The following is a 26,745-nucleotide window of genomic DNA, read 5'->3' as shown; positions in this document are numbered from 1 at the left end:
ATTTTTTGACGCCTTACGACCGTATGACGTTTTTTATGACATTTTGAGGTCAAAAAATTTTTTGACTTTTTTTGGTATTTTTTGACGTCTTACAGTCGTATGACGTTTTTTATGACATTTTGAGGTCAAAAATTTTTTAAACTTTTTTTGCCATTTTTTGACACCTTACTATACTATGACGTTTTTTATGACATTTTGAGGTTAAAAAAATTTTTGACTTTTTTTGCCCGATTTTGACGTCTTACTATACTATGACGTCTTTTATGACATTTTGAGGTCAAAAAAAATTTTGACTTTTTTTGGCATTTTTTGACGCCTTACTATACTATGACGTTTTTTATGACATTTTGAGGTCAAAAAATTTTTTAACTTTTTTTGGCATTTTCTGACGCCTTACGGCCGTATGACGTTTTTTATGACATTTTGAGGTCAAAAATTTTTTTAACTTTTTTTGTCCGATTTTGACGCCTTACTATACTATGACGTTTTTTATGACATTTTGAGGTAAAAAAAATGTTTACTTTTTTTGTCCGATTTTGACGCCTTACGGCCGTATGACGTTTTTTATGACATTTTGAGGTCAAAAAATTTTTTAACTTTTTTTGGCATTTTCTGACGCCTTACGGCCGTATGACGTTTTTTATGACATTTTGAGGTCAAAAAATTTATGACTTTTTTTGGCCGATTTTGACGCCTTACTATACTATGACATTTTTTATGACATTTTGAGGTCAAAAATTTTTTTATTTTTTTTGTCCGATTTTGACACCTTACTATACTATGACGTTTTTTATGACATTTTGAGGTAAAAAAAATGTTGACTTTTTTTGTCCGATTTTGACGCCTTACGGTCGTATGACGTTTTTTATGACATTTTGAGGTCAAAAAATTTTTTTAACTTTTTTTGGCATTTTTTGACACCTTACTATACTATGACGTTTCTTATGACATTTTGAGGTCAAAAATTTTTTTGACTTTTTTTGGCATTTTTTGACGCCTTACTATACTATGACGTTTTTTATGACATTTCGAGGTCAAAAAAAATTTTGACTTTTTTTGTCAGATTTTGACACCTTACTATACTATGACGTTTTTTATGACATTTTGAGGTCAAAAATTTTTTGACTTTTTTTGTCTGATTTTGACGCCTTACTATACTATGACGTTTTTTATGACATTTTGAGGTCAAAATTTTTTTTAACTTTTTTTGGCATTTTTTGACGCCTTACGGCCGTATGACGTTTTTTATAACATTTTGAGGTCAAAAATTTTTTTAACTTTTTTTGGCATTTTTTGACGCCTTACGACCGTATGACGTTTTTTATGACATTTTGAGGTCAAAAAATTTTTTGACTTTTTTTGGTATTTTTTGACGTCTTACAGTCGTATGACGTTTTTTATGACATTTTGAGGTCAAAAATTTTTTAAACTTTTTTTGCCATTTTTTGACACCTTACTATACTATGACGTTTTTTATGACATTTTGAGGTTAAAAAAATTTTTGACTTTTTTTGCCCGATTTTGACGTCTTACTATACTATGACGTCTTTTATGACATTTTGAGGTCAAAAAAAATTTTGACTTTTTTTGGCATTTTTTGACGCCTTACTATACTATGACGTTTTTTATGACATTTTGAGGTCAAAAAATTTTTTAACTTTTTTTGGCATTTTCTGACGCCTTACGGCCGTATGACGTTTTTTATGACATTTTGAGGTCAAAAATTTTTTTAACTTTTTTTGTCCGATTTTGACGCCTTACTATACTATGACGTTTTTTATGACATTTTGAGGTAAAAAAAATGTTTACTTTTTTTGTCCGATTTTGACGCCTTACGGCCGTATGACGTTTTTTATGACATTTTGAGGTCAAAAAAATTTTTAACTTTTTTTGGCATTTTTTGACACCTTACTATACTATGACGTTTCTTATGACATTTTGAGGTCAAAAAATTTTTGACTTTTTTTGGCATTTTTTGACGCCTTACTATACTATGACGTTTTTTATGACATTTTGAGGTCAAAAAAAATTTTGACTTTTTTTGTCAGATTTTGACACCTTACTATACTATGACGTTTTTTATGACATTTTGAGGTCAAAATTTTTTTTAACTTTTTTTGGCATTTTTTGACGCCTTACGGCCGTATGACGTTTTTTATAACATTTTGAGGTCAAAAATTTTTTTAACTTTTTTTGGCATTTTTTGACGCCTTACGACCGTATGACGTTTTTTATGACATTTTGAGGTCAAAAATTTTTTTGACTTTTTTTGGTATTTTTTGACGTCTTACAGTCGTATGACGTTTTTTATGACATTTTGAGGTCAAAAATTTTTTAAACTTTTTTTGCCATTTTTTGACACCTTACTATACTATGACGTTTTTTATGACATTTTGAGGTTAAAAAAATTTTTGACTTTTTTTGCCCGATTTTGACGTCTTACTATACTATGACGTCTTTTATGACATTTTGAGGTCAAAAAAAATTTTGACTTTTTTTGGCATTTTTTGACGCCTTACTATACTATGACGTTTTTTATGACATTTTGAGGTCAAAAAATTTTTTAACTTTTTTTGGCATTTTCTGACGCCTTACGGCCGTATGACGTTTTTTATGACATTTTGAGGTCAAAAATTTTTTTAACTTTTTTTGTCCGATTTTGACGCCTTACTATACTATGACGTTTTTTATGACATTTTGAGGTAAAAAAAATGTTTACTTTTTTTGTCCGATTTTGACGCCTTACGGCCGTATGACGTTTTTTATGACATTTTGAGGTCAAAAAAATTTTTAACTTTTTTTGGCATTTTTTGACACCTTACTATACTATGACGTTTCTTATGACATTTTGAGGTGAAAAAATTTTTGACTTTTTTTGGCATTTTTTGACGCCTTACTATACTATGACGTTTTTTATGACATTTTGAGGTCAAAAAAAATTTTGACTTTTTTTGTCAGATTTTGACACCTTACTATACTATGACGTTTTTTATGACATTTTGAGGTCAAAAATTTTTTGACTTTTTTTGTCTGATTTTGACGCCTTACTATACTATGACGTTTTTTATGACATTTTGAGATCAAAAATTTTTTTAACTTTTTTTGGCATTTTTTGACGCCTTACGGCCGTATGACGTTTTTTATGACATTTTGAGGTCAAAAATTTTTTAAACTTTTTTTGGCATTTTTTGACGCCTTACGACCGTATGACGTTTTTTATGACATTTTGAGGTTAAAAATTTTTTTGACTTTTTTTGGCCTTTTTTGACGTCTTACTATACTATGACGTTTTTTATGACATTTTGAGGTCAAAAAAATTTTTGACTTTTTTTGGCATTTTTTGACGCCTTACTATACTATGACGTTTTTTATGACATTTTGAGGTCAAAAAAAATATTGACTTTTTTTGGCATTTTTTGACGTCTTACTATACTATGACGTTTTTTATGACATTTTGAGGTCAAAAATTTTTTTAACTTTTTTTGTCATTTTTTGACGCCTTACGGCCGTATTACGTTTTTTATGACATTTTGAGGTCAAAAAAAATTTTGACTTTTTTTGGCATTTTTTGACGCCTTACTATACTATGACGTTTTTTATGACATTTTGAGGTCAAAAAATTTTTTAACTTTTTTTGGCATTTTTTGACGCCTTACGGCCGTATGACATTTTTTAGGACATTTTGAGGTCAAAAATTTTTTTAACTTTTTTTGGCATTTTTTGACGCCTTACGGCCGTATGACATTTTTTATGACATTTTGAGGTAAAAAAAATTTTTGACTTTTTTTGCCCGATTTTGACGCATTACTATACTATGACGTTTTTTATGACATTTTGAGGTGAAAAAAAATTTGTGACTTTTTTTGGTGTTTTTTGACGCCTTACTATACTATGATGTTTTTTATGATATTTTGAGGTCAAAAATTTTTTTGACTTTTTTTTGGCATTTTTTGACGCCTTACTATACTATGACGTTTTTTATGACATTTTGAGGTCAAAATTTTTTTTGACTTTTTTGGCTTTTTTTTACGCCTTACTATACTATGACGTTTTTTATGACATTTTGAGGTCAAAAAAATTTTTGACTTTTTTTGTCTTATTTTGACACCGTCCTATACTATGACGTTTCTTATGACATTTTGAGGTCGAAAAAAAATGTTGACTTTTTTTGGCATTTTTTGACGCCTTACTATACTATGACGTTTTTTATGACATTTTGAGGTCAAAAAATGTTTTGACTTTTTTTGGCCGATTTTAACTCCTTACTATACTATGACGGTTTTTATGACATTTTGAGGTCAATTTTTTTTTTTACTGTTTTTAGCCGATTTTGACGCCTTACTATACTATGACGGTTTTTATGACATTTTGAGGTCAAAAAAATTTTTTGACTTTGACTTTGAAAGCCGTTTCATTCGTGACCGACACATCACTAGTCCGACCCGACTAGCTCGACCCCGTGCGACCGCGACACACAGCATACAACAGAGATCATAATGTTGCTGCTGTGTTTTAAACATGACTGTTTCAGATAGAGAGCTTTTAGGTGGAGCTGCAGGGTTTGGTGGAGTTGTGGAGAGAAATTTATTTCTAGCATATTATTTAACTGTGAAACAATCATTATTATTTCATATTAATAAAATATATTAAAACGTTAAAACATTCTTATTATTGTAATTATTATTAATGATAATAATAAAAAAAATATACAAGAAAAAACGTTGTCTATAGAGCAAATTATATATATATTTTTCAGAAAAACATCAAAAAAATGAACCGTGTAATAAGAAGTTTAATTACACTTATCTCATAATCATCAGCTGGTCTGTTGAGGTTTACACACAAGATGGCGCTAAAGCCCCGAGAAACCTGGATTCACACAAGAGGACTTTTGAAGCGCAGAAGAAGGGAGCGACAGGGGCGTCCTCTCCGCTGACAGTCCGCCATGCTCACCCTGCTGCACCACTGTGGCAGAAACCTACTGACATTCAGGACCGTCCAGACTGTGAGGAAGAGTTATTACTCGGTTCAGATGGGTAAACGCGTGGCCGTGGTGCTGGCGGGCTGCGGAGTTTATGATGGCAGCGAGATCCACGAGGCCTCCGCTATTTTGGTTCACCTTAGCAGAGGAGGTGCAACGGTAAGTCTGATAGACAGCTCTGATCTGCGAGTGCTGGTACTGTTACGTTCGTGTAGCTTTGTGCGTCCAAAGCGAGGATAGCTGGGGAAAAAAACTGTGTGAGACACACTCTATAAGCTCCGAATTATCCGAAGCTGTAGTACCTGCACTGCAACCCGCTGGGTAGTGTTGCATTTTTCTTGTTTTCAAGTGACACAAAGTTAGATGCACATGCTACAAGGTTTTGGGATGCGTGTTTCACACGGGCCTGACCTGTAAAACTTGTTGGACAAAATTAGACACAGAAATTGACCTGCAGTCCTGCTTGATACAGCCACAGTGGAACAGAATATGCACACAACATATTAAGAACAGCTCTCCTTTGTTTAATATCACAATAAAGCACAAGACACCACCGGACTGAACTGAGAGTTTAGGGAAGAACGGCCTCTCTTAACTCTGCTTATCATTCATCGTTCATTTCATGTGCAGATATGCAACTATAGGCAAGGACAGTCACAGCTTTGTTGGGAAGGTGTTTCATACCTTTGATTTATAGTGCCCTGAAAACTGCCATCCACATTGTTTGGCCCATATTGTTTGAAGTTACACAGATAAAGCATGGCTGTAACTTTTTAAAGTATGGGTTCACAAGTTTTGAAGTCCATCTTAAAACAGTACTCTTTTCCTCCTTGTTTCCGATGTTTTTCTTGTGTTTGTAGATGAAGGCTAGAGGAGATTTACAGCTTTTTTTCTTGTTTGATCATTATAAAATTTATTTTATAAAATCTTTGTGTATTTAAACAAACATTACATTTAATTAACTGAAAAAGGATCAACTGGTAAAAATAATTACTAGTTGCAGTCCTGATGGGGTCTGATGTCTTTTTATGTTATGAAAAGACCTCACACCTTTGCTTTTATCACCTGCAGGTAAACATGTTCGCCCCCAACATCGACCAGATGCACGTGGTGAATCATCTGAAAGGCGAACCGTCTCAGGAGATAAGAAACGTGTTGGTGGAGAGCGCAAGGCTGGCCCGTGGAAACATCCTGGACCTGGCTAAACTCAATGTCAAAGACCATGATGCTGTTATATTCCCAGGTTTGGAACTGAAAACATGATAGCCTGCTCCTTCACTGAGAAGATCTCTCTTTGTCCTGCTGTTACACGCTTCACTGATTTATTCTAAATACTAAATGACTGACGCAGTCTTGATTGAGACCTTGTGAAGTTGAAACCAGTGCCTGGCTTTGATTGTTTTGATGTTTGGCAGGTGGTTTCGGGGCAGCGAAGAACCTCTGTACATGGGCAGTGCAGGGGAAGGACTGCACTGTTAATGATCTGGTCAAGGCCGCGCTGCAGGCATTCCACAGCGAGGGCAAACCCATCGGCCTCTGCTGCATCTCACCTGTCCTTGCCGCCAAGGTGTTTCCTGGGTGTGAGGTCACTGTCGGTCTTGAGAAAGATGAAAAGTGAGTCCAGCATATTCAAACACATGGGATATGTCTTCTAGCATAATTCCAGTCTATGACAACCCGGATTTTTTTTTTCATCATAGTTTCAGTTTTACTTCAGGTTTTGCTCACTAAGTTAAATGGTGAGATTTGTGACAGCAACATTGAAAGTAGAGAGACAGTCTTTCTGGTTCAAGGTTGACCTCTGTACTTACCAAAATTGAGTGAGGACAATTCTTTCGAATTATTGCCACATTATGGGTGTGCCCATTTTCGATTTTACTCCTCAGTAAAGTTCAGTACAGAATTTTTTCTGTTAACTGTTGGCTTTTTTGCAACCTGTTTGTTCTGTTCATCTGAAGACTCAGGTTTCTTTGTTGTTGGACTGGAAAATCCAAAGTGATGCATTTCTTTTAACTAATAAAGATCAACATCTCAGCAGACTGCCTTTTTCAGGATACGATACAGCAGTCACCTGACATTTGTCCCGTTTGGGACAGGTGTTTTAAATCCAGACATCAATTAAAAGGCTGGTCTAAGAGGAACCTGAGACAAAATGCAGGTCCACGTAACAAAGAAACCAACAAGGACAAACCAGAAAAATCAGGTCATAGTCAAAATATAAAACATGACAATGATGTTTATAGAAAAACATGCATGTGTTTATATGAATATAGAACAGAAAAATGTCAATAGAATATGTTAACACCTTTTTTACAGCGTAATTTAATCAATAGAAATTATATTCTAAGTTACAAAAATAAGACCCGAGTTGGAATAAATCTTAATTTTTCCCTTTCTATAAAAGCTACCTTCAAGTGGCTAAACATGGTTTGGTCCCTCTTTTGTTTTTCTGTCAGGTACCCTGATACTACTGATACCGCAGCAGCCATCAACCAGCTGGGCTGCAAACACGTGAGCAAGTGCGTCAGCGAGAGCCACGTGGACAAGAAGAACAAGCTGGTCACCACCTGTGCCTTCATGTGCAACGCCCCCATCCATGAGATATTCGATGGGATCGGATCGATGGTGCAGGACGTGCTGAAACTTGCTTGATTCAACTGAAACTCTACGAACGGTGGAAACAAAGAAGGTGGTCATGTCGTTTTAGCGAGCTATAGCTGCCAGCTGACGTGATTTTAAGGGGATGAGGTATCACCTTGATTAGAAGCACTTCCAGATACTCTTGAAATATACGTGTTTGTTAGTAGTAATGTGCACTGCATGGTCTAATTCTTCAGGTTTATCAAAAATCTGTTTAACTCAACTGGATTACTGGATTATATTCAGATGTAGTGGATTGCTGTCAGAACAGTATTGTTGACAGTTTTTTTTCCAAAATCAATAGCAGGCACAGTATTGTATAAAAAAATGAAATAAAATGAATAAAATATGAAAATGAAATAAAATAAAATGAAAATGAAAATTTTTCAGCTCACTTTATTTCAGACCCACACACCACAGAAGAAAAAAATCATGAGTGGAAATGTGCATGCCACATGGAGTTTCAAATATTACAAGTCTTCACACAGATACTTGCCACACTGGCCTCATTAAATACTGGACAATTACAAAACTCTTGTGCTGTACAACTGTGCATGTGAACTACTTGTCATTCTCAGATATGAGCCCAAGATTGAGCAATCACTCACTCTTTCAATGTTTCCTACCACATCAATCACTCCTTCCACTCCCTCCGTGCTCAACACAGAGGAAGCATTAACCCTGAACTTCCCCACCAGGTCCTTGTCACTCAGTGGCTTCCTCCAGTGGCCGTAAAAAGTGTCACATCTGGCTGCGTAACTCTGCCCTTCATCTGTTTCTATCTCGGCCTCACAGTACATTGTGTCAAAGCTGGGTTGGTTATCCTTCGGGGTCTCCATCTTCACTTTGGACAGGAGCTCCTTCAGAGCAGGCCTGTTAATTTGAGCTTCGCTGTAGGAAGCCACTGTGACTTTGTTATCCAACAGAGCAGAGCAGGCATTGAACTGAAATGAGTGCCGGGCCTGGTGCTCTGTGGCAGGAAACGGGCAGTTAACATACTTGGATGGCGGTACTCGTAGTGTGATGTGTCGGATCTGGCTGAGGTCAAAGTACCCCACTGTATTTTCAAGCTTTGCGCGGGCTGCCAGAGCTGCGTCAACAACCCAGTGCATCCCCAAATGAGCCGGGATGCGCTTGACGGCCACATTCTGATTTTCCAGAGTCCATCTAAAGCCACTACAAGCAGAATCAGCCATCGCTGAAGGAGTGTAGTCTTTGTAGTAAACCCCAAACCCGGAGTCCATATCCAGAATGGCTGGATTCCCCTCCAGACCAATCTGGGCCAGCTGAGCGGCCTCCAGGCCTCTCCGAGCAGCATTTCCTATGTGGAGAGGTTTGGTTTGGGTGGCAGCATTGGCCAAGGGAGCCCCAGCAGAGGAGGCCGCGATAGCCAGAGCATGACTGCACTGTGCAGGGGACAGACCCAGGAGCTTGGCTGAGGCTGCAGCACTGCCCATCACCCCAACAACACTGGGAGGGTGGAATCTGGGAGAGTGTCAGGAAAGAGGAGGAAAGATGATTCACCACCCCCACTTCTAAAACCAAAACTATCTTCATTGCTAGATGCCACTAGAATTAGGTGTTGTACTTTCTGTAAATTTGGTGAATCAGCCTTTTAATGCTCAAACATTACATAGTATAATGGTTAATATTTCCTTAATATTAATACCTCACCTCTCAGGGATGTTGTACGCCTCTCTGGAGAACCTCATGAGTCTGCCCTGCACCTCGATGCCAACATTAAAGGCCAAAAGCAGGTCTAGACCAGAGGGCTGGCTGGGCAGAGTCTCTGCCAGGGCCAGCAGCGCAGGCAGCACAGCTCCCGAGGGATGAGTAGCAGGGTGCCACGTGTCGTCAAAGTCCATGGAGTGAACCTGTCAGCAGCCGATAACCAGCGGTCAAACCAGCACATCACATTCATGTTTTCTGTGTATTATGATGCTTTTATTTGACCAAACTTACAGCGATGCCATTGACAAATGCAGCAAAGTGAGGAGGGAGAATTATGTCTGATTTCCCCCAAACTGTGCTCCTCTCCTCAGATGTGAACATCTGCAATCAGACATATTAATATGAGGATAAATGCACAATTAAATAGGGACGTGAATACAACTCTGAACTCAGTAGAGAAGTTTCCAGCTTCCAGCAAACACAATTCTGAATAAACAGCAGAAGAAAACAAATTATATCTACTAATTGGCATAGTGAAGGACACTAATAATGCATGCATCTTATAGAAAAGGAAATTAATCAAAAACTCTGCACAACAGTGGGTCGTGCCTATTCAGTTAGCAGTGTTCGTCAGCTGTAAAAGAAATCTGAAAATCAGTGGAAGAAGATTAGAAGATTAGAATGTGAGGCTCAGAGAAACACAGACAACTCCTAACAAGGACAAATAAATAAAAAGATTTGATGAATATGACAAGTTGACACTAATGAAAAAAGAAACAATGGATATATAGTATATAAAGGGTTCACAAATATTGGCAATTAGTATTTAAAATTGAATATAAGCCATCTTTGTGGTGTTTTCAACCTTACTTTAGTCAAGTCAAAATGCAAACTTTCTCATGAAGTATTTGTATTATTTATATTATGCTGCCATATGACATATCTTAGTATATATAGTATAATTCCACTCTCATCAGACACTTTACTGTACCTGGCTGTACATGAGAGCCTTGTTGAAGACAGCTGTCCTGGTTCCTAATAACCCAACACCCAGAGTGTCCAGAATCATCCTTTTGCTTCTGTTAATCACACCATCTGTCAGCTGAGCGGTGTTGAGAGCATGGATAGCAGCTCCAAAGCTCTCTGTTATGCGCTGGTAAGGTGAAAAAACAACGAGTTAGTCCAAAACTCAAGAAGCAAACCTCCCCAGATACCAGACTAAGAAAATAAAATATGTTGTATGTATCTGCCTTTAAAACCAAAAATACTCTGCCTAAGCTGAATCACATGCAGTCAAATTCTGTAAAAATGCAAGAAAATATTTAAGAAAAGTGTCTGATAGTATGAAAGAAAACAGCAGTACCTTGCGTAGCATTGTTGTAGCTCAACTCAAAAATGTCTTCAAATGACAAAATCTCCAAGTACAGACCTCTTTTATAGGTAAATGCTCTCTCTGAAGGCTGGTCTATGAAATTTCCAAAGTGAGTATAAACCACTAGGAAGTAGGAACTTTCACAATGACTGAACGTCCCCTTTGATGATTTTTTTCCCAATTCTGATTTTTATTTGGTAGCTAGTAGATTAGCAGAACCTTCTACATTGCTTGTTTTTGCTTTGTTTTAATTCCAAATGTTTGCACTTAATATGCAGAATATTAAAAAAAACAAAACTGGCTAGGGGACTTTATTTCAGGTGTCATGGTGTCTTTCACAACTCTCTCTCTTTTTTTTCAAATAACAGACCATGGAAATTCAGCTCACTGCAGAGGGAAGTTTTGAGGGAAATTACGTAAATCTCAACCAAGTTACTCACTAACATCCTCATGACAAAAAAATGAACATCTATAGTCATATAAACATATAAAAAATATGACATTATTACAAAAATTTTTATGCAACTGTCAATGAACTGTCTGAATTTAGGTAGATTTGGTCCAGTTTACATTCACAATACTAAAGTTTGAACCATTTAACAGTTATTTTTTAGCTTTCTTTTCCAGCTGTTTTTCATTACCTTTAGCTCTGTCTTTCACTTTTAGTCAACTATGTCAGACTGTGGCTTCACATGATGGAAGACCAGCACAGTCTGCAGGTTTAACCCACGTGGAGCTGGTTTGGTGAACTGGGCAGAAAGAAAAGCAAACAAAATGCAACACATTTATGGGAATGTCTGCAACAGTGTTCGGTAACTGGATGAGTCAAAAATTTAGATTACGTTTAGTTCAACATCATTCCATGATTCCTCATTTTTGAAAAAATCTCCAGTTGATTATTTGTTCTATGTTTTAATTTTAGAAACAATGAGACATTGAATTATGTAAGTTTAAATAACTTCAGTCAGTTCAGCGTCCTCCTAAGTAATTAAATTAAGTTTATCTGATTTGTTAAAGCTTGTTCTGCGAGGGACCAATTTCAGTTTTAAGCTTTGGGTCTGAGCATTTTTTCGAGTCCTCACTTCTTCAAAGGGCCGCTTGTATGTTTGAAGGTTTGAAGACTGTATGCCTCTCTTTCTCTCCCTCTCTCTCTACCCCACTCTCTGATGTGTGAGGTGCTGGCTGCATTTCCTCCAGACCTGCAATGGGTGTCACTCTTTCCATATTTTCCAACCATTTCTTGATTTCAAAGCTTGAAGAACTAAAGCCAACTGCACGGTTCCTGGTTTTTGTGTGTTCCTCTGGGATTTGAGAAAAAAAAAAATCTTGATATAATTTATTTGATTAATTAAACAGTCAATTGATATTTATGCCGAGCAGGGTAGGAAGAAAGAAATGACACATAATCAAATGTGGGTGTTTGCTTTAAGTGATGCTGGAAGAGACTACGTGGATTTGTTCTCTCTCCCTTTCTCTATCTATATTAGTATGTGTGTGGGCTTGTTTTACTATATTTGTGGGGTCCGAAAAGCAGGAGGCCAATATACTTGTGTCTAGCAAAATGCTGGACCCCACAAGTTTAAACGTCTGTTTGAGGGTTAAAATCTTGGTTTTAGGTTTCAGGATGGGATTAAGTTTAGGTTAGGGTAATTTATTAGGCCATTTAGTTACGCTGGTTAAGGCTAAGAAGCAATCGGTATAATGTCAATGACTGGTCCCCACGAACACAGTAAAAAAAAAAAAAAAAAAGCCTTTTTGTGTGCGTGAGTAAGATTGGGGGACTCAGACGAGACCACAACCCTATATATTGGGTATATATATATTTGGTGACGACTCAGTCATTTAATAGTTAAATGTTAACTTAACAGTCAATCCATCACGCACGCGCACTCTCGCACGCGGTAAGCCCAGGCTTCATAAACAAGCCGCGGCCACTTTGTTGCTCAGTGTTTCCACTGATCCCACATCAGCGCAGCGTCTCAGAGAAGATGGCACTGGCTGACACAGAGCGCGGAGTGTCCAACTGCGGGGACTCGGGCTCCCCGTTCTCAGAGATTATTGAGCTGAACGTCGGCGGACAGGTTTATGTCACCAGGCACAAGACTCTGATCGCCGTCCCAGACTCGCTCCTCTGGAACATGTTCAGCAAGAAGTCACCCAAGGAGTTGGCGAGAGACAGCAAAGGGCGCTTCTTCTTGGACAGGGACGGGTTCTTGTTCCGTTACATCCTAGATTATCTCCGAGACCTGAACTTGGTCCTGCCGGACTACTTCCCCGAGAAGAGTCGACTGCAGAGGGAGGCTGACTTTTTCCAGCTGCGGGACCTTGCCAAACGCCTCAGCCCCCGGGTGAGTAAGGATAATTCGATCAGCGAGGAGATCAGCCAGAGTGACACAGAGGAAGGTGCGCAGCAGTGCGGCTCCTCTGGCGGCTTGGAGACTTTACGCACCATGTCTGTCAGCGGGGCCATGCGTTCCCCATCACTGGACTCCAGAAAATCGGGCTATATCACTATAGGATACCGAGGCTCGTACACCATTGGAAGAGACATCCAAACCGATGCCAAATTCAGGAGAGTGGCGCGCATCACGGTTTGCGGGAAGACCTCACTGGCCAAAGAAGTGTTTGGTGACACGCTGAATGAGAGCAGAGACCCGGACAGGCCCCCGGAGAGATACACATCCCGGTACTATCTGAAGTATAATTTTCTAGAGCAGGCATTTGACAAGCTGACAGAGGTGGGCTTCCACATGGTGGCCTGCAGCTCCACAGGCACCTGCGCCTACACCAGCAATGATCCAAACGAGGACAAAATCTGGACAAGCTACACTGAATACGTCTTCTGTCGAGAATAACTAATAGTATTCATGTCATGTCGATGTAAATAGACATTTCATAATCTAGAGGGGAATGTCTTTAAAAGTATTGGATTTGCTGTGTTCAATAGCAACGTTTGCCAAGGCCGCGCAGTAACTGCAAAAAACACTGCCCCATTATTCTAAAAATAGCCAAGTAGCAGTATTACCACCTCTGAGGTTAACCAGAGATGCGAAATGCCCCCAGAATAGATTCTACACTACATTTTGACAGTATGTCAAGAGAAGAGAAAGCAGTTTGGATGGTGAAAGTGAGCAGAGCATCGTTTGAGTTGACATACTCATCCAAAGCCCTATTTCATGGAAAACATCAACAAAATGCCACCATCTCCATTTCATGGAACTGCATGTCAATGTTTCAGTCATATCTGACTCAGAGCTGTGTGAATTGAGCGGCATCCAAGAACAGACAAGCGGCAATTAATATTCAGTGTCATTGTAACTTCTAGGCTTGCTTGATCACGTTTGGCCAAGTTTTGTATTATCTAATAGGCTCTCATACCAGTTCTGTCACTGACATGATTGTAAGTGTATGTGCTTGCCTGGTAGAGTTGTATTTGTTAAACCTGCTCAGATGAAATAAAATCTTCTACTCTTGTTATTCTCAGCCCTTTGCCAATCATCCTATCTTCTTCCTAACGTCTGCACAAAGCGTACAGTGTGACAAAACACTGGCATTCATCTCCCTCCACCCTTTTAAATTTTACTCAGTGGGGAATCAAAGAGTCAGCCTCAAAGAGCCATGCCCTACCCAGGAACCTCAGCCTGTCATGGCACTGAAGTGGGCAGCTTGACAAAACCTGCTTTAACCCAGAAGAAGCTCCACGGACAGAAGTGAAATGTGTGTGGCAGTAATGTATATATACCTCTCATTGTGTTCTTGACTGACTAACAGAATCCTGACCATGAACTTTCCTTGGCTTCGACTTAGTGCATCGCTCTTGTAAACTTCAATTTCAAAGCACTGTATCTATTTTCTGTTCAACTTTTCCCTGTTATTAAATCGCACAAGAGGAAAACCGCCACCTCTGAACATAGCGTGTAAATATTGCAGGAGGATGCCTGCCACCTATCCATTTTGTCACACAAATTCAGCTGCATGTCTTGAGGATGCAAATAGTGCAGCTGTGCACACATGATGTCATTATCATTTAAAGTGTAAATAATGAAAGGGTCCAGCTGCACACAAATAGGAGGGTTCAGTCTGCCAGGGACTGTGGATGAATGGAGAGATGATTTGTGCACCTCTGCCGCAAGAGCAGAATTATTTGACTGCCCAGTGTACAGCCAGCCCTGGATTACGTGTTTCATTCAAAACAGACATGAAGAAAATGACCTTACATTCAGAGCCATGGGGTGGGATTATAGAACATCAGGGGCTTATAGACCAGAGGCAGTGACATAACCTCTGTAGGGGTCTGGGGACATTCTCCCTGAGGGATCATCTTTGGGTTTCACATGGTAAATACATCAGTCTGGTTCAATTTCGTTTTAAAGAGTTGGGGGGGGGGGGGGGGGGCGAAAGTTATCTTTGGGACAGTGATCTCTCTGAGGATCATTGTGGATGCTTTTTTTTTCCCACTGAAGATAATTTTGACATATCACAGTGAGAAAAAAGCAAAATAAATTTAATGATGGCTTAATTCTATTTAGCTGCTTCAGTTTCAAGATCCTGCATGCTGGCAACCACAGCTTACAGGGACACATGAATACAACAGAGCCATCATTAATATGTTAGTAACAGCTGTGCTTTTCCTACTGTGGCAAATCAAAATATCTGCTGTTAAACCATCCTAAATTGTTAGAGCTTTGACTCTAGAGTAGTTGAGTCTAGAAATACAGTTTAGTCCCATTATAGCCAAGTAACACCACTATAAATTTAAGCGTGAACAAGCCCTTCTATCAAGTTCATTTAAATTCAATAAACTAATGGCTAACTGATGGATTCTTCCTCAGTCTCACAAAAAAGAAAAACAACAGATGACACAAACAGCACAACACCTTGTGGCAGCCCAAATAACTATACAGGTTAACTGCACACGATGCAGCTGGGTGACAGCACAGAGGTAGCAGCTGCAGTGACCGAGACGATTCTTCACAGACATCTGGGGTAATATTAGCCTTGACAGACTCAAACATACCTGGTCAATAGACACGATATTGTCACACGCCTGCATATATGTAAATTGCTCTTTGTCAGATAGGAATGTGCAAGACAGTGATTTTTTTGGTTTAAATAAATGTGTTATATCCTCAAAAACAAAGAAATCCAAGATGAAACATTAAGGACAAACACAAGATGTCTCAGGAAATACGTCAAAACATATTTGTTTCTTACGGAGCTCAAGAGGATTCAATATTTTCAGGTCAAGTGACCTGATGTTTTTTTTGTTTGTCTGTTTTTTTTTTGTAAATGTAGAAACACACCAGACAGTAATAATTACTCTGTTGTTATTTGTACTAGCATTCACTGGACCAAATGCAGGGAAACACCCTGGATCAGTCACCAGTCCGTCACAGATATCAGCCTACGAACATCCACTGACTCACACCCACATTTACACACAGTGCAGCATGAGCTATTTGAGCGAGTGAGTCTCCAGAACACTTGCATGTCTCTGGACTGTGGGAGGAAACCCACTCGAACATGTGCAGCAAAGGCTGTCATTCATTGCCGAACAAATTCAAGCTGTTGGAACACATGCACATGCAATCCCATTGTGCACTTGTAGAAATTAATACATTTCTGCCAGTTAATAGAGAGCAGAGTTTTATACCTCCCTTGGGGTGCTTATTATCTGTAATTTGAATTAAATGATAAAGATCTGCAAAGTACAGTCCATTCAGAGTCAGGCATTTCACTTTTACGAGTCTCCACTGTAATTTTATTTATTTATATGTATCTTTACATTGTAAAATGAATGCTTCATTCGGGCTAACCTTCAATTGACTTTAGTCACAATATAATTGGAACTCAGCAGTATTTGGATATCTACAGGCCACAGTATCAAACTGTAAATTACACCATGACTGTGCATTTGTTATTGACAAGCCACAGTTTGTTTAGCAGTATTCTGACAATAATTCCTATATTAAAATATATCATAAAAACCAAAGTGCATTCAATTGTTTAAACCAATAAAAACCATAAAACCAATAAAAGTGATTCAACTGATAAAGCCAGTAAAACTATAATACTACACAAAAGTATTACACACTGCAGCAGAATATGACATATTCAAAAGTAAAACTAACATACAGGGTATTTCACATGCCAATATTACCATGTACAGTTTAACCAATACAATATTTGACTGCTGCTAATTCAGATCTTAATGGAAGATGGGACAAATTCATTTTTCATAACAGGTCAGTCTACATTTTGGGACTCTAGTTTTAAGAAATACTGTTACAAAGCAACAGAAAACAACACAACCAAAATGATTCTAGTTAGCACTGAGTAAAGAAATAATGGAGCAATGAGAACAGTTACAACAATACACATTACACAGGATGATACAGTAAACACGGATGTCAGTTGCTGACATTTACCATAAATTCCCATGACTGTGCTGCCTTCCAGTAAAATGGAAATGTAATAAATGGGTTGTCAGGTTTTTCACTCTGAGTGATGATAGGATAACAGAGAACAAAGGAAGGAAGCTGTGAGACAAAGTGAGTCAAGGACTTGAGGAAAATAGGAAAATTGAAAGAAAAATGACTTCATTGTCAACCACTGTTACTGTTCTTTCTTTTCTTATATTCTTATCTATATTTGTAATATTTGCTTCCCTCTCTCTCTCTCTCTCTCTCTCTCTCTCTCTCTCACTGCTCCTCTCTTCATGCTCTGCATTAAGCTCCCTGACATGAACCTCAGCAGATCAGGACTGTTTGAATTCCATGCATGGGTCCAGCATGCGCTTCAGCTTCCTGAGTTATTTTAGATCAAAGTCGGTTTCATTAGCACATCACAACAGTAACTCTGGACCAAAGGCTTCATTATTCTAATTAAATTCTGAGTCAGAAATACATTTTAAACTTGACTTCACAACAGGGGAAATACATCAGTCAGGATGGTTCCCACTGTTATACAAAGGCATAACATTATACTGTATCTTGAGGTAAAAAGGCTCATGTTGTTAACAGAACCCAGGGGCAACAAGAAAATCTATTGGAGAGAGCAGTGTTTGAAAAATCTATCAAAACTATTGTCCAGCTACTTTCAGTTTTAACCACAGTCAGCTTTTGTGCAGTGTGCAGCACTTTTCTTTCTGTAAGAAAGAGAAGCAGGGCATTTGAGAATGTTAGCCCTCCTATTAGAAACCTAAATCATTCAATTTTGTTCACAATCTTCTTAATGTGAGCACAGAAAAGACACAAAGACACTTAAACAGATATGTATACAGACATTATGATGGATAGAGGTAAATTTTATTACCAATTCACTGTATCTTTATCTCTCACATGCTCACACTTTAAAAAAAAAAAAAAGATTTGTCATTGAATTTCTGCTTTTACTGAACAGTCCATAGCAGAGATGGAAAACAAGGGAGGAGAGGGGGTGGGGGTGTAACATGCAACAGAGGTCTCCCTTCTGAAATCAAACACATTTCAATTACATCGCATGAACCCCTGCCACTCAGTCACACGACTCCCTGCAAATGGCATGCTGTGTAACTAACTTCTGACAGTATATGATTGAAAATGCAGTATATTCTGAACTGACAGAATAGAACATGTATTATACAGAATGTGCAGGACACAGTATTTAACCTATGTTAAACCAATAATGAATATGCTATTATCGCAATACAGTAATATCGGAATACAAATATTGACTTTAGCAAATTGCCAGCATGAATTATTTCATTGTTTCTGGCTTGATGAGGTTTAACTGTTGATAATGTTCAACACCAGTTACTGCGGTGAGATAGCAGCGATATCAAATTGATTTAAAAAAAACTAAAATAACGAACTGGTTAACTGTGGGTGAGAGACGCTAAGCGTTGCTGTCAGAAAATAGCCTACATCCTGCTCATTCACACCCAAATACAGAAAGACGGCTTAGAGGGGAAAAAGTTCCTTCTTGAATTACTGAAGAGATGAATGTCGACTCTGAGGACGACAACCATATTGCTTGTTAAATGAGAGCGTGGCATGAATGGGAGATTTCTCTCAATGACATAACAGCTGCAGGAACAGCAATAACAATAATGTAACCAGTAATGCTACATTAGTGATAGTAATGATCATTTATTTGGTCCAGAGGGACACTTCAGCCAAAGGGCAGCAGCTCAACCTACTATAGCCACTGTGTGCGCATGTGCCTGTGTTTAGGTAAGAGACCTAAATCACACATACAAGACAGATGCAAAAATATGAGACAAGATATGAGAAAGAAAAACACTATGTCCCACTGAGCCATAAGTGTGATGTCACTGCCTCTGGAGCTACTGCTGGTATTGTTATAACACCAATAACATAAGACTAAGCACATTTCACATATGGCAAATGATGTCGCTGACACTGCATCGCATGGAAAATCGATTTTCATGAGAGTTCCTAACGTTCATTGCACCTCTTATTTTAGACTCCTTCTATTTTAGAATTCTGCTAGATGATCGCAAATGTCACCGTTTGTGATCAGCAGCCTGCAGACTAATGCAATGTGTCCTGATCACCTGAGCCGTGATGCTGCTCCATCCATCCACGTGGCCATTAAACCTCCCACCTTTCATGGCAGCTGAGTTCTTTTTGAAAATTACAGTCATCAAATAGAAAATGCTCTTTCCACAGCTGCTGTGCACTTCTATAAAAGCTGCCGTATGTACTGGGGCCACTCGTCTCACATGGAGGCCTTTCATTTGAGTGTTCTCTGTATTCCCGGGGTTATTGCAAATTAGACGTCCTTTTAAGAAAGCAAAGCATTTGTTACCCGCTCGATGCTCTGCACAGCTTTAATTCCTCTGATAGTGCACCTGATTGCAGATACCCTTTATACCTTTTTTTCCTATTTGGTCCCTGCACCAAACATGGGTCATCTTTTTTAGTACTCAAAACCTTTTCTGAACTTATGAGCTTTTTCTGGATTTCAGAATAAACTCCATTCCATCAGCAAATGGAGTTGCAAGCTTTGCAAAAAGCTAGTAAGCAAACCTTGAGTTAAGGTTTTTACTGTTTCCAAAGACAAGGGGGAATTTTCCTGCTCACAGTGGAGACCTGTTTTTGTCTCTGCATATTCATTTCTTTTTCATGGAGACACCTTCCATTTAGTTTCCTTTTTTTGTTTTGGGAGCAATAAAAAGTGCTCCTACTTTGTACAACATACTAATTCAAAATGTATATAATGCCACATTATGTGTAGTATAATGTAAGAAGTTTTCCTCTTTCCTCACTGAATCTGGGAGCTTGTTGTGAGTTGTCTGAGTCACCCTGTAAGAGTAGAATCAGTCCACAATGACAGGGTTGTGCCTGCACGAATGCGGTTTGTGGTATTCACATGAGTTCAGAGGATTGGTTTGTGAAGCCACTGCTCTGGTTCCAGGTTTTCCACATCTGGCTTAGTTTTGGGAAGAAGCTTTTCTGTGAATTGGAGACAGAATTACAGAGCGCAGGAGCATAAATAAAAAGAAAATCTCTAAAAGCAAGTAACAACTCAGAAGCTTATATCTGAGTTTAGAAATAACTTTGATTAATGCACTGATACATTACTTTGGGCAGAAGTGTAAAGCAGAATCAAGTGGAGTTCTGCAAATAACTGCTGTGCTCCACAGCAACAGTTCTACTGATGCAGTATAATGTATAGTAATTACTGCACTATCAGGGACAGGGTAGTTAATTCTTAACAGCTTTTCTTAAGAGGAAGTCCAGCTGAGCCTCTCACAGCTTCTCTCAAATGTATTTTCAAGAAAGCTTTGGATCCAATGAAAGGATAACTGTACTTGTAACTTGTAACATGTTAATGTTACAAAGCTGTATGAGTGCTGATGGGTGGATTTTGTGTCTTCTGGACAGAGCCAGGAAAGCTGCTTCTCCCTCTTTCAGAAATGTTGAACCATTCCTTCAAACCAACTTCACTGGAATAAATTACTCTACAGGACTAAAGCCAGTCACTTGATCTGAGCTGAGATCAGACTCTTGTACCCTATTCTGCAAAGGCTTTTTCAGTGAATTGGTTTAAAGAATTTGCTGTATAAATGGACATTAAGAGATGATTTAATGAAGTAAAAGTGTTCAGGAAAATACAAAAAAGCATACATAGAATAAAATTACCCACTTCTGTAATGTGGGAAGCTAAAATTTAAAATTCTTATTATTCTTTTGGCACTGATTACAAATATCTTTAGTCATGATGTGCTCCCAAAGTCTTCCTAATTCCTCCGAAAGTGCAACCAACTTTCAAAAGCTGGTTTGAATTTCATGCAGTGGAAGTTCGTTCTCTAAAGCATATCATTATTTTGTGATTAAGAACAACCATCTTCTTCTGTTTTGTTTGAGTTTGCACATTTCTGTTGGGCAGAATGCTGAGGACATCATTTTCCGCAAAAGCCAACGGATGCAAATGAATTATTTGAAGTCTTAAAGGAATACAGTCCAACAATAATTTTGTTGAAAATACTCCAAGGACATTATTTGTATTTGCACGAGTTGGGTCTACCATTTAAGGAAAGATGTCAAATACTTCAAGCACAAACTTCCAGATATGATTCAAGCACAAACACAACCCTGTCTTTAGCTATATAGTTGTGCATTTGAGGATATAGTTCTATTTATTCCATTTTCCTGGGAATTTCCACTAGTTTTTTCTTTTATGGGAGGACTACTGTGATGACTGACCTCTCCACTAAAAATACACAAACCACAGAGCCACAAGAGAATTGTCTTTCACAGTAAACCTTACATTGTTCAGTAACGTCTGAACCCAGTGAAAAAAATCTAAAGCCGTCAGAAAGGACCCATTTGTTACAATGGCCTTTTTTTCTTTGTTCGATCCTCATATTTCTGCACAAACCTTTGTGCACTTTTCTCTTTTGTTTTTATTGAATGCCCGTTCTTCCTTGTGCCTCTAAGTAAAAATATAAAATATACAGTGGAAGGGTGCAGGACTAGACCATTTAGAATCATCTTATCACTTTCAGTTTCTCTAATAACATCTAGACTTTGCATTAGTTAAAATTCAAAACAAAAAGGTACAGGTATTGTGTGTTGGTGCACTGGATAAAATTGACTGCAGTAGATAAAAATGAGGAAACATTAGCAGGATATAAGTCTCAAGGCTACAAATCACAACAACCCTCGCAGAAGCTGATGCAACCACCAAGACAGCAGTGGTGTTCAGATAAAAAGGAATAAATGCCTGTATCTGTCATATCAGATTCAAAGCAAGAACAGGTGTAAAAAAAACATTCTGTGCACAGAATTTCACAGGTGATTTCATCCAGCTTGCTTTGAGCTTTACTGCATTGCTCATCTGCACACTGGCTGTCTGACAATCCACAATTTTTAGCAGGAGAATAAACACTGGAGGAGTTGATGGAGGCCCCTACAGATATTATGTAACCCACGCTAAATCAATATCGGCCGACTGGGACACAATACAGGTGGACCATGCTTCTTTTGGGTGGTTTTTCCCTTTAATTTTGGCACTTGCATCAAGTAAAAGGAACAGTTCTCTCTGAGGAGTCACATCATGCTGACAGGCTGGAGATATCCATCAAAGCCAGCATTCAAAGAGGAAAATATTGTCAGCGGCACAGAACTAAAGCACGAGCTGTGCAGGAAGTCTGTGGCGTAATATGTGTGATCACAGCAATGACTTGTTCCCATGTTCAGGAGCGAGAACAATGCAGCAGTGATGCAGCGTGCAGAGCTATAGAAATACTGGCTTTGCTAAAGCTAAAACATCTAACATCTGCTTGACTCTTTTCCGACAGATGTCTGCCTCCTCTGCAGGACTTGTTTACAGGTTACAGCTTGATTAGATAACTAGGTCGAATAAGCTTCCTTCACTGCAGACAGCTTTTAATTTTCAAATATGCAAGGGTACACGAGAGTCTTCTTTTGTTCTGGAAATTAACATATATGACACGGCTTATACTGGTTACCAAGGATACGAATTATGATGTGAGAGCTTATCAACTGCGAATGAAATTTTGTCAAAGCCACACTTAAGAAAAAATGCAAATATATCAACTCATCAGCGTTGTGGTTTTAGGTGGAGATGCGGAGAGACCAGCTTCTGTTTGACAGAAGATCCAAACCAAATGTTCTGCCACTGGAGCTTCAACCTTGAGGCAAAGCTTAGACTGCATGTTCTGCCAAACATCAGTGGAGTTATTTTGATGCTAGTTCTCTGGTGCTTCACACCAGAGAACCACCTTTTAAAATATATTTGGACGGCACATTACATATAACTACTGACACAATCCTACAAAAGGCATGTCCGCATGCATTGCTACCTTTTTAGTTTCAACATTCAGTAATCTCTCTTTTATCAAAAACAATTGCTCTAGCTCACTGGTTAAGGTATAAGACAGTGTATGACACGTGCCTGGGCCTATGAATACCCACAAATGACACTGTGGCCTGGAAAATATTTCCATCCAAGTGAACAGTGGAACAGTCTAAGAAGAGATGCAGTTTTCTTGCCACTTCTTTCAAGGACATTGCCAGATTCATAGAGCGTTTCACAAGCAGTCAATTTGCCCTTTAGACTGTTTATTTCTACTTAAACAGATAAATGCGGGACATGCATCAGCATCCTTTAGTGGCATGTCAAGGATTGTTTTTCGCCACTGGAAGAGTCCCTCAAAGCCTATATCTATATCTGTTTTCATTTTATTCAAAGGCTATTTTTACATACTCAGAGTTGTGTTGTTTGTTGTGACATTTGGTCTAAATTAAGTACTAATTAAGTATTAATTTAGACCAAATACTAAAGTATTAAAGTATTTTCTAATCAAATAGTACTGAATGAAAAATCATTGAATTTGGAATATAATTAAATTGTCCTACCTATTATACTGTAAGAATTTGGTGCCACTCAGTCAGGACTTCAGAGGGTGTCCTGAGTCTCCCAGCAGACGACGTGCTGCTTGTTATTCTCAAACAGAGCACTGACCCGACTCTCACAGAGAAACCTTTAACTGCGCATCAATTGTAGGCATTAATGCAGAGAGCACAGCAGTCTGCGGTCAAATTCCACTTGTGTGTATTGACTCGGATCCCCCACTGAGCATCAGAAAAAAACAGCCTGGCTCTGCCAGACAATCGTTCAGCTGGTGGGGAAACGAGTGAGCTGCCTGACAATGATAAAAATACTGATCACTACATACATAAATGGTTGTGTTTTACCTGCAGCCACAGGTGCAGTGTCATAACTTTAATCTCTGCTAAGAGCTCGTTACTTTGTAAAGTGGGAGCAGGTAGGAAATCTTAAATGAGATTGTGTCAAAGAAAAACGCCTTGGTGGAAATAACAGTAAGTTTAGAGGGTCAAGTGTAATTAGGCAGCGTCTCCTTCATCATTTCATCTGGATCAAACTCAAGTGGTGGATCGGATGAGATGAAGGGAGGTGAAAGATTTAAGAGCAATGGGAAAATGTTGTCAGTTTGGATTTCAGTCTGCTTATTGTCTGTTTTTTGTTTTTTTTTGGTCTGAGTGCATTAATTCTCCTGAATCCAAGTTCAGTGAGTTTACATGGCCCATGAAGACGTTGCCTAGCTGTAAATAACTGTTTCTCACTGATGCACAGATCACATTGTGGCTGATGACGACAATGCGACAGGTGGTCTGAGGAGTCCCACTCAGTACTTTCCTTTTTTTTCCTCGCAAAGCACTGATCACTGTGAGACAGGTGACATTTAAACAACACCTCAGTTGTTCAGGGAGATTTTTCTGGAAATGTAAAGGTCACATGATGCCAGGGAGGCAGAAAATACCAACAATATTCCAGCTACTTGTTTTTGTTCAGCGGGGTAGTGGTAACCTAACTGGGTGTTTTGGAAATATGGTTGAATCTGAGTACAAGTCACTATAGTTCAACTTTCAAATGTCCCACAAATTAAAATAAAACCCGTAATTACCAACTTTGATTTCTTTTAATGCTCTGTCACACATATATATACAGTATATGCACTGTAGATCATTTACTAAATCAGTGGTTCAGCCTAGGGGTCAGGAGACCACATGAGGCCACAAAATAAATCTGAGTGGTCGCAAGACAATCAACAAGACAGAAAGAAAGAACAACAAAACATTTTTTGTGCTACATACTGTAGCCAGCCGGAATATGAATGACAAACATTATCTGCACTGGCTGGTGTACTTTTATGAACAATGTGAGCTGCAGCTTGGTATCTAACTGAAAGGGCTACTTCTCTGTATTTTCCGGTAAGCTAGTTCCCCACACAATCCTCTCAGTTCCTCTCTGTCTTCCCATCTCACTCTCATTTATATATTCGAGTTATATTTGTGTCTTATCTGATAACCTTTTACTGCTTTTTTGTCAGTTTCAAGGCTCTATAAAATTCAACCTGTGACAATGGGCATGTCTGGCTGGGAACCACTACCCTAGACCAGCTCTTCACTCTGTGCCACTTTCTTTAACCTCTATTGGGAATCAATTGTGCCTGTCAGTTGCTACTGTTTTCAGGTCCATTAGATCTATAGAACAACCCTATGGAACTGGTTTTTATATTCTACACCACACCATTCGTCTCCTACCGAGGCACCACCATGTACTTTTCTTCATCACTTACATCTGGCCTCTGTTCTTGCCTTTGTTGTTCTCCACTTACCCAAGTGGGCCCTGAAGGGTGTGATTTCACTCTCTGATCAAAAGCACCAGTCAAAAGGACAGACACAAAGGTCCACTGACTGCTGGGAACCACCCTGACAGTTCACAGAGGAAAGCATCATCATGGTCCTGTGGGAGAGATACAGACGGAGCTCATGTGGTTTCTGTAGTAATCAGTCTGCATTATCAGCATGCATGAAATTACAGGAAACATTCACTTATTGTACATTTTATACTTCTTGATAGAGACAGATATGGCCAGTTGATATCTGTTCAACTGCACTTTGATGTTGCTCCAGTATGAGACAGTATTCATAAAGGGAATTTCTAAGCACTGACACTCTGCGGCTGTACTTCTACAAGGATCAGTTTAGTCAAAATTACTAAAATCTATTTTCAACTTCTTTTTTTTTCTAAATATAGCTGGCTATGCGGCCACTTTTGGTTTACTCAATTTCTTTGCAATGTTTCACCAAGGAAGGAGTCCTAGTAAAAACTGGAGGAGTGTAAATTATTTAGAGCAGTGGTATTCAAAGCAGAAATAGTGGCACACAGTTCATGAAGGCAATTAAGGTACTTAAAAAAACTCATAGAGCCTGACTGCAGCAGTTTGCATCAAAATCATTCCCCTTCTCAGAGTCATAATTCAGTAAAATCTAAACACACAAACATGATACACACATTGTTTTATTTAGAGAGACTTACATATTCCGAGTACATCATTATCTCCGATGTCCGTCGCAATAAACGCCCATTAATCGTCTTACGAATCATAGCAAAATAGACGATCCTCATGGCTCCAGAACTTAGCCTGAGAATCACCACGTTTTAAGTTTTCTTAACAGATACATTTCAATCAGGAACTGCTAATAGCTTCTTTGGCAAACTTTTAATGCCAATTTGTCAAAAAATGTAAACAAATGTAGGCTAAAACAAAACAGGGCTCAAGTTACAGCCCTCAGTCTAACTTACTGAAACCATGGCCGCCATTTTGACCTACCTGTTTACATACCCCAAAGCATTATGGGAGCTGTAGTTTTTTTTTTTTTTTTTTTTTTTTTTTTTTTGTTTTGTTTTGTTTTGTTTTGTTTTGGGGAGGTTTCAACTGAGCAAAATTTCATTAACCCCCGTTGGATCAGAGTGTAAACAGAGGTATCAACTGCAGATTATTTACAGAGATGGACAAGCAAATAAGACTTTGTCTTTTGAGTCCAAAACAAATGAAGAACACCGCCAAACTAATAATGTTTTAGTAATGTTTGGCATACATGCTAGTAAACGCAATAAAAGGGAAACGTCTTGCTAGTTGCTTTAAAATAATAATAATTTAAAAAATAATATGTGATAAATTCAATAAGAAAAATGACAATAACAACTTTTGGACAGGCTACCCCCAGTCTTTATGCTA

At 38.4% G+C, this 26,745-nt stretch overlaps 3 protein-coding genes across 6 annotated transcripts; 2 read left to right on the top strand and 1 right to left on the bottom strand.

Moving 5' to 3' along the window:
- Positions 1 to 4,903: 4,903 nt before the first annotated feature.
- Positions 4,904 to 8,006, top strand: zgc:162944 (uncharacterized protein LOC569993 homolog). Its single transcript, XM_041056819.1, has 4 exons — positions 4,904 to 5,140; positions 6,053 to 6,224; positions 6,397 to 6,595; positions 7,438 to 8,006. The coding sequence occupies exons 1-4, from the start codon at positions 4,946 to 4,948 to the stop codon at positions 7,631 to 7,633; spliced, it is 762 nt and encodes a 253-aa protein (XP_040912753.1). The 5' UTR covers positions 4,904 to 4,945; the 3' UTR covers positions 7,634 to 8,006.
- On the bottom strand, positions 7,994 to 26,309 carry acod1 (aconitate decarboxylase 1). 4 transcript variants are annotated; one of them, XM_041056815.1, is made up of 7 exons: positions 26,043 to 26,309; positions 25,339 to 25,466; positions 11,306 to 11,413; positions 10,284 to 10,445; positions 9,584 to 9,673; positions 9,296 to 9,495; positions 7,994 to 9,106 (listed from the first exon to the last, which is right to left on the bottom strand). In XM_041056815.1, exons 4-7 carry the CDS (start codon positions 10,359 to 10,361, stop codon positions 8,146 to 8,148), a joined length of 1,329 nt encoding a protein of 442 aa, XP_040912749.1. In that variant the 5' UTR covers positions 10,362 to 10,445; positions 11,306 to 11,413; positions 25,339 to 25,466; positions 26,043 to 26,309; the 3' UTR covers positions 7,994 to 8,145. The 4 variants fall into 4 exon arrangements, with proteins under 4 accessions (XP_040912749.1, XP_040912748.1, XP_040912750.1 ...); XM_041056814.1 differs by lacking the exon at positions 11,306 to 11,413; XM_041056816.1 differs by lacking the exons at positions 25,339 to 25,466; positions 26,043 to 26,309 and having other exon boundaries at positions 11,306 to 12,613.
- Positions 12,601 to 14,137, top strand: kctd12.1 (potassium channel tetramerisation domain containing 12.1). The gene has a single exon (XM_041056817.1). It carries the CDS (start codon positions 12,653 to 12,655, stop codon positions 13,517 to 13,519), a length of 867 nt encoding a protein of 288 aa, XP_040912751.1. The 5' UTR covers positions 12,601 to 12,652; the 3' UTR covers positions 13,520 to 14,137.
- Positions 26,310 to 26,745: the final 436 nt, after the last annotated feature.

Source organism: Toxotes jaculatrix, chromosome 15, assembly GCF_017976425.1.
Source record: "Toxotes jaculatrix isolate fToxJac2 chromosome 15, fToxJac2.pri, whole genome shotgun sequence".
Taxonomy (NCBI): domain Eukaryota; kingdom Metazoa; phylum Chordata; class Actinopteri; family Toxotidae; genus Toxotes; species Toxotes jaculatrix.
This window is presented reverse-complemented; position numbering and strand designations above follow the sequence as displayed.